The following is an 8,802-nucleotide window of genomic DNA, read 5'->3' on the forward strand; positions in this document are numbered from 1 at the left end:
GCTCTGGTATGCCCAGAATCACCAGGTGATAAAACTACAATGCCAGTGATCATTGGGACTAATGCTCATTTATTTAAGGTCCTCAGTGAATGGTGTTTAAAAATGTGTAGGGAAGCGACTGCTTTTACGATGGCGAATTGCTATGAGGAATACAGGAGTGGAGAGTCTGAGCACCAAAATTCCTCTCTTGTTCAGGGTATGTCCCGGGAAGACTTAAATACCTGTTTCCAGGGGAGTGACATTGGGCTGGCAGAAAGAAATATTTTATGTGAGGAATTGCTGGAACGAAAGCATGTCTTTTCTCTTGGAGAATGGGATTTGGGAAAAGCAAAAGGTGTTGAGCACTGTATAAAGCTGACTGATGAGACTCCTTTCAGGGAGAGGTCACGCAGACTTGCTCCTGCATATTTCGATGATGTCAGACAGCATCTTCAGATTCTGTTGGAAACAGAAGTTATTCAACACTCTGAAAGTCCCTATGCCTCTCCCATTGTGGTGGCACGTAAAAAGAATGGCAAAATTAGAATGTGTATTGATTATCGCACCCTTAATCAGCGCACTGTGCCTGATCAGTACACTGTTCCTAGGATAGAGGAGGCATTGGACTGTTTGCAGGGGAGTCAGTGGTTCACAGTGTTGGATCTGCGGAGTGGGTATTACCAAATACCTATGAGTCACCAGGATAGAGAAAAGACTGCTTTTATTTGCCCTTTGGATTTCTTCGAATTTTTGAAGATGCCTCAGGGAATCAAGGGTGCCCCGGCCACTTTTCAGAGGACCATGGAGCAGACGGTGGGTGATATGAATTATCGTGAGGTATTAGTTTATCTCGATGATATTATTGTTTTTGGGTCCTCTCTGCAGGAACATAACCACCGTCTGCTCCGAGTACTTGATAGATTATTGAAGAAAGGTTTTAAACTCTCTTTGGACAAATGCAAGTTCTGTCTGCCCTCTGTGACTTATTTGGGACATGTAGTAAGTCGACAGGGCATTTCCACCGATCCCACTAAAGTGGAAGCGGTGAATGAGTGGCCTAGACCCACAAAATTAAAGGAGCTAAGATCATTCCTCGGGTTTTGTGGGTTCTATCGCCGTTTTGTTCCCTATTATTCTGTAATATGTCGCCCCCTCACTGATTTAACCAAGGGGTATCCGCCAGTTGGTAAAACCACAATGGCAACATCATGTAAAGAAAAGGGATATTTCAAACCATCTGAAGAGTTTGGGGATAGATGGACCCAGGAGTGTGAAGAGGCTTTCCTCAAGCTAAAATGGAGTCTTACCAATGCTCCTGTATTGGCCTATGTGGACCCCACTCTGCCTTATACATTACATGTGGATGCGTCCTTTGATGGTCTAGGGGCCGTGTTGTACCAAACTCATGAAGGAAAGTTACAACCTGTATCTTATATCAGTCGGGGATTGTCCAATAGTGAGAGGAGATATCCTGTCCACAAATTGGAGTTCCTTGCTCTTAAATGGGCTGTGGCTGATAGATTTCATGAGTATCTGTATGGGGCAAGTTTTGAGGTATTCACCGACAATAACCCCCTGACCTATGTGCTCACCACTGCTAAACTAGATGCCACCGGGCACAGGTGGTTAGCTGCTTTGTCTATTTATGATTTCAAGATTAAATATCGCCCAGGCATCAATAACATAGATGCCGATTCTTTGTCTAGATTGTCAAGAATCGAGAGTGAATTAGATAGATCTGAGTGGATTGAAGTTCCTGCAACCACCATCAAGGGATTGTGCTTTAACATCCCATGTGTAATGGAAGAAAGTGGGGAATGTATTAGTGCTCTTGGAGCCTCTGACAAGGCTTTACCTCTGGCCTATTGTTGGTTAAGCCAAATAGAATTAGGGGGCTTGCCACACAAAGGTCCAGGAAAGATCCGCATGGATCAAAGGAATGATCCCGATATCTCCATTGTCATACTCTGTCTTGAGTCTGGTGGTGCTGAATGTGATGAAAGTTCTCTAACACATGCATCCAAGTTATTGATGCGGCAAATAAAGCAATTAACTCTCAGGAATGGAATACTGTACCGTGAGTCAGTAAAATCCAATGGGAAGTTCAAATTACAATTAATTACTCCACAATGTTATAGGGAAACTATTTTGAAAGCATTACATGATCAGCACGGCCATCTCGGGATAGAAAAGACAAAGGGACTGATAATTGACCGGTTTTACTGGCCCTTGATGGAGCAGGATATTGAAAACTACTGTAAGACCTGTGGTAGCTGTATTTTGAGGAAGACTCTTCCTACTAAGTCCGCTTCCCTTGTTAATTTTCAGAGCCATGGTCCCATGGATCTAGTATGCATTGATTATTTATCATTGGAAACATCACCTGGGAAGGAATGTAACATACTTGTAGTAACGGATCACTTCACCCGTTATGCCCAGGCTTATGTTACTTCTGATCAAAGAGCCGTTACAGTTGCCAAAACCTTATGGGAACGGTTCTTTGTTCACTATGGTTTACCTGCCAGATTGCACTCTGACCAGGGGCGGGATTTTGAAGGAAAAATTATTAAAGAGCTATGTCTGTGCTGTGGGATTAAGAAATCCCGGACTACTCCTTACCACCCACAGGATAATCCTCAGCCAGAGCGTTTTAACCGCACCCTGCTTGATATGATGGGTACCTTGGACCCCTTGTGCAAAACACAGTGGAGTAGAAGGATATGTCACCTAGTGCATGCTTATAATTGCACTAAGAATGAATCTACTGGGTACTCCCCATATGAATTGATGTTTGGGCGGGAAGCTCGACTGCCCATAGATGTTTCATTAGGACTTCCCTCCCGGGATGCTGATGGACAAACACATTCCCAGTATATAATTAAATTACGGAAAGAGCTTAGACATGCACATAAGTTAGCTCAGGAAGCTTCAAAAAAAGCAGGGATCAAGAATAAAATCAGATATGACCTGCGAGTAAAAGAAAATGTATTAAGAATAGGGGATAGAGTGCTAGTACAGCAACTGGGACTTCCTAGACGACAAAAAATAGCTTATCGGTGGAAACCTGACCCATATATAGTAATTGAACAACTGCCCAATATCCCTGTTTACAAACTGCGACTGGAATCGGGGGAGGGACCAGTTGTTACATATCACCGACAGCATATCATGCCTATTATCCAAGATATTCGTTTCCCTGAGAATTCTGAAGTAAAACCACTGGAACACCCCAATTTGAGAGATTGTAGGAGACTACGATCTATAAATAGCCAACATCAATTACAAGGATGTTCTGTTAGTAATCACAATGATACAAATGACACTGAGGAAGGTGCAGGATATTTTTATTATGACAGTATTGGTGCCAGCAATGTTCCCCAGATTTCCCATTGTAGCTCCCCACCGATACTAGAGGATAGTAATTTGGACAAAGAGTGTGTTATGTCATATAGAGAAAACTCTGAAGCAGGAGAAGCATTACATGGGGAAATTTCATCTGAAAGTGGGGTAAATGATCCAATTATTAGCATTAGGGATGGATCAGATATGGATCACATTAGTTCAAATGTTAGTGAAGAAATCCGGAGTAGTGACCGGCCATTAAGGGAACGAAAGCCGCCAGTAATGTTCACTTATCCTGAACTAGGTAAACCGGTGTATGTACCTCAAATAATTCATCCAAGTATAGTCCTCACTTGGCCCTACTTTGGGTGGGACTCAATGGAAATAATGGATTTGTGGTGATCTGAAGGACTGGGATGAAAGTTATACAGATCACCAGGGGGAGAGTGTAACAGGGATTGTGGTTGTTGTTTTGGAAATGAAGTATAGATGTAGTGGTTCACATATGCATGTTGACCTTGAAAATGATATGCCTAATGTGTATATATATATATAGTTATGTGTGTATTAATGAATAATATATATATATATATATTAAATGAAGAATTGTGGTGGCATTTAATATATTTATAAATGTGTATATAACTGGATTTTAAAGGGGATAAATGTTTGTAAATTATTTATTAAATATGCTATGAGTGCAAGTTTTTTAACAATACAGTCTGTATTAACGTAGCATAGAAACAAAAAAAAACAAAAGTGAGAGGCTGTATGGATTTAGTGGCTCCTGTCAGTGAACATTCTGTCAGGCATTAACAGCTCTGACAGAAGGCTCTAGAATGCCACGAGAGCCCCGCGAGCTATACAGCGCTGCTGACCGGGGGGGTATAGCTCGTGGCTTAGGCGGGAAGAGGGGGGCACGAGCCGTGAGTTTAGAGGAGTATAAAAAGAGCTCCTCACTGGCGGAGAGGCAGTCTGCAGATCCCTTTGTCAGTGCCCGCATCCCGATGCTCACCGCTGCTAAGAGCCGTAAACTTGCTGTAAGCTGAACGGCGGCGGTTGAGAGTAGGGGGAGCGGTGCCAGACATAGCTAGCGGAGGTGCCAGAAGCGGGCAGCGGAGGCAGAAGTGACCGCTGAGTCGGTGTACCTGTCTACGGGTCCCCAGGTGCCGGCGGAGATGGAAGAAGTGCCGCGTCGTTGAGGCGCCGCTGTTGCCGGGGCAGCCGTGACATCCTAAGCGGCGGCTGGAGAATCGGAAGCAGCGGGCAGCAGAGCGGAGGTGGATGGGGCGGTCCGTGGTGACGGATCATAGAGCAGCGCGTCTTAGCAACCAAATGGAGAAGTGAGTGTGGGCTGATGTTTCCCACAGCTGCATCCCCAGCTCCGAATCAGATAGAGGCTAGCTTGGCAGTGACTGTCAGTCCTGAGGAGGAAGAGTAAGCAGCGCAGACGCCTAAACTGTAAGTGAGACAAATGCACTGCAACATACAGTCACAGCCCATTATCTCTAAGAAGTGAAGTCAGGCACATCACACTGCAGATCAGGCGATGTAATGCAGTATACTGCTACAGCCAAATGACTATTTACAAAATGAAGCAGCCTCTAGCTTGAAGGATAATTCTCTAAGATAGACATTCAGCTCAACCGCACCTGTCCTTTGTTATAGGAATTTACAACCTATCTATAGACTTGTAATGGGATAACATCTCCTTACCCCATATATAGATATATATTGAAGAACAGTATTATACTTCAGGAAAAGAAGAAGTTTTTTTGTTAAAGCAAGCCATAAATCTCCTCATGTTGTGAAGTAACTGTTTATATATATGGCATATTTCTTGTTAAAACTATAAAAGAAAGAGCTGTAATCATTTTACAGCATCAAGCTAGGATCAAACCAAATGTGTCAAGTAATTGAAACAGTTCTGTAACTACTGTCAAGGTAGATACATTCAGTAGAAGGAGATACAATTGTAACAGAGCACCGAACATCTTTTACAGAATAAATACAGCATTATTCAGGGGACCTATTGAAACGTAAGAAGGCAGCCCACATGCTTATATAAGGGTAATGGCATGTAATAACTGTAACAGACTCAAGAATAATATCCAGAACAGTGATGTTAATTGATGTAAGGTCCCACTGACTGAAATATGGTAAAATGCGATTAAGCTAAGGAGGCAGTAACGGACTTTCGGAATATTAGACGACTCTCTTTTTGGCCACAGCCGATACAGTGTTACAATGAGTAGTACGTCAAACTGAGAGGGCCTACGTAGGAAGTATATTAGCGGAGGAATTTCTTTTTTTGTGTTTTAAAGTAAATACAGGAGTAAAAGGAGAATACCTTTCCCTATCCATAAGGAGAACCATAGGATAGTATTATTACAACTGTACTCTGGATATTATACTATGCGGTTACGTATAAATGTTATGATTCTTTGGGCCCCAACGGTAACTGTGCACATCTAACTTAAGAGTACCCGGGTCACTCTAACACCTAATGGTGGTGTTTAAAAAGGTCATTTTTGTGTTGCATGCAAATAAATTGTATAGGTTCTAAAGAGGGAAATAGGGGGACAGGATTATAAATGTGATTGTATTACTATTCTAGTAAAATTTGTTTGCTTTAACTTTCAAATACTACTTTGATGAATAAATATACTTACCATTTGTAATGTGAGTTGAAAAATCCATCCGGAGATCCTGGAAGAGCAAACAGAAGAACAGGTATAAAATGGTAAAGAATTACACACATATATACATTTATGAGACAAGTGGTTTTGCAATTATTGTTGTTTATTAAAGAGAGGCTTACCCAGGCAAGCCCACATAAATAGCTTGGGTGGAGGCACATACACTGGGTAACCATCCCTTAATAAAATACTGCATAGTATTTTATAAGATTAGTAATAGGGAAGGAGGGTTACATTTGGAGGCACCGCGTGAGATACTTTGGTAAGATATTCAGGGGCTAGTGAGCACAGTAGCCAGAATGCCACAATATACCAGGAGTGAAGTGTTTGACTGGTGTATAAGGAAGGGAGTAACTCCTGAAAGGAGTTTTGTATTAATGGGGGATCTCACAGACACCACTGACGGTACAATTATGACAGAGATGTTGTTTCTGTTTGGAGTGAAGCAACCCAGGATAGTTGATAAACAATTCAGGGAAAATGGAGAGATGTGTGCTGTATTAATAACTACCAGTCATGATTTAGAGTCTGAATTGCTTCCTAAAGTGGTGGCTGTGAGATCTAACCCAGAACGTCGGTGGATAATTATATGGCCTGAAAAGGATGGAAGTGAAAGGGCGGCTGAACCATTAATTGTGGGTGACACGTCTACTCCAGCCAGTGGAGATCCCTCCTTGACTGTTGGAGAAGGTAGTCAAACACAGGGTGTTGAGGAAAAATTAGGTAACCAGTTAGAGGTTATAGCTGATAAAGTAGTACATCAATTGGAAAGGTGGCACTATGAGGGTAGTTATAGGCGATTGAGGCTTTTTTCAGGAATAATTCCTGTACCTACTGGCGAGGAACCTTATGAGGCCTGGAGGGAGGCTGCTATACAGCAGTCTGAAGAGTGGCATTGCCCGGATCATATAAAAAAACAAAGGATAGTAGAGAGCTTACGGGGACCCGCTATGGGAATTATTCAAGCCACTAGAAAAAGTAATCCTGGGGCTGCTGTGGCTGACTACTTTCAGGCCTTAGAATACACATATGGGACATTGGAGGACGTCAGTGATTTAGTGGCCAGATTCCATCATACTTATCAGAAGACAGGGGAGAAGTTGTCCCAGTATGTATACAGACTTGATAAGTTAATCCATAAAATTGTAGATAAAGGAGGGTTAGCTCCCGCTGAAGTAGATAGTAGACGTTTGAAACAATTAATTAGGGGAGCATTAACCACTGACCCTGTAGCACAGCGGTTGCGTTGTACAACTTTATTATTAGGAAGTCCCACCCTTAATGATCTAATTAATGAAATTATACAGGAAGAAGCTTTAATCGCTAATAGGGAAAAGACTCATGCCAAATCTGTCAAAATGGTGATACCCTCCCCTGAGGCCCAAGGGTCAAAGGAAGACAAGTTGGTTACCCTGGTAGTGGAACAAAGTAAGAAAATAGACCAGCTTATTTTAGCACTAAATAAAAGGGTGGAACCCTCCATCATTACTTCCAATAATTCTACTAGGGGGTTTAACAGTGGCAGGGGAAATTTTAGGAGAGGTGGAAATTTTATAAACAGAGGGTGTTTTCGCTGTGGACAATTAGGACATAGGGCAATGGAATGTTCAATAGACTGGGGAATGAGTGACGTGGGAACTAATGTTCAGTTAAATACTTCTCCTCAGCAGGGAAACGATGGAGGGAGATTTGTGGGCCCCTCGCCATCTCCCAGAAATTAGATATGGATTCAATGGGGAGTGCCCAGTGGAGTAGTTCTATTCCTGATGGTATGGTAGGACCTACTCCACGTGTGGTTGTTAAATTAAATGGACATCCCTGCCCTGTTTTGCTGGACAGTGGGTCCCAGGTGTCCATCATATTTGAGCATTGGTATAGACATTATTTATCTGATGTCCCTCTCCTGCCCCTGGAAGGACTGGTAATTTGGGGACTGAGTGAACAGAAATACCCATATTTAGGTTATGTGGTAATTAACATAGAGTTTCCGGAAGGGTTTATGGGTGTGTCAGTCATTACCTCTAATTGCTCTGGTATGCCCAGAATCACCAGGTGATAAAACTACAATGCCAGTGATCATTGGGACTAATGCTCATTTATTTAAGGTCCTCAGTGAATGGTGTTTAAAAATGTGTAGGGAAGCGACTGCTTTTACGATGGCGAATTGCTATGAGGAATACAGGAGTGGAGAGTCTGAGCACCGAAATTCCTCTCTTGTTCAGGGTATGTCCCGGGAAGGCTTAAATACCTGTTTCCAGGGGAGTGACATTGGGCTGGCAGAAAGAAATATTTTATGTGAGGAATTGCTGGAACGAAAGCATGTCTTTTCTCTTGGAGACTGGGATTTGGGAAAAGCAAAAGGTGTTGAGCACTGTATAAAGCTGACTGATGAGACTCCTTTCAGGGAGAGGTCACGCAGACTTGCTCCTGCAGATTTCGATGATGTCAGACAGCATCTTCAGATTCTGTTGGAAACAGAAGTTATTCAACACTCTGAAAGTCCCTATGCCTCTCCCATTGTGGTGGCACGTAAAAAGAATGGCAAAATTAGAATGTGTATTGATTATCGCACCCTTAATCAGCGCACTGTGCCTGATCAGTACACTGTTCCTAGGATAGAGGAGGCATTGGACTGTTTGCAGGGGAGTCAGTGGTTCACAGTGTTGGATCTGCGGAGTGGGTATTACCAAATACCTATGAGTCACCAGGATAGAGAAAAGACTGCTTTTATTTGCCCTTTGGGTTTCTTCGAATTTTTGAAGATGCCTCAGGGAATCAAGGG

General features: G+C 42.7%; 1 protein-coding gene across 1 annotated transcript; it reads left to right on the forward strand.

The window, feature by feature from the left end:
• Nucleotides 1-6,319: 6,319 nt before the first annotated feature.
• On the forward strand, nucleotides 6,320-7,741 carry LOC134934621 (paraneoplastic antigen Ma1 homolog). The gene has a single exon (XM_063930014.1). It carries the CDS (start codon nucleotides 6,320-6,322, stop codon nucleotides 7,739-7,741), a length of 1,422 nt encoding a protein of 473 aa, XP_063786084.1.
• Nucleotides 7,742-8,802: the final 1,061 nt, after the last annotated feature.

This window comes from Pseudophryne corroboree, chromosome 6, assembly GCF_028390025.1.
Source record: "Pseudophryne corroboree isolate aPseCor3 chromosome 6, aPseCor3.hap2, whole genome shotgun sequence".
Lineage (NCBI taxonomy): Eukaryota > Metazoa > Chordata > Amphibia > Anura > Myobatrachidae > Pseudophryne > Pseudophryne corroboree.

Bases quoted from the DNA above. Each gene is read 5' to 3' on its own strand.
- LOC134934621 (XM_063930014.1), top strand. From the start codon at position 6,320: ATGCCACAATATACCAGGAGTGAAGTGTTTGACTGGTGTATAAGGAAG.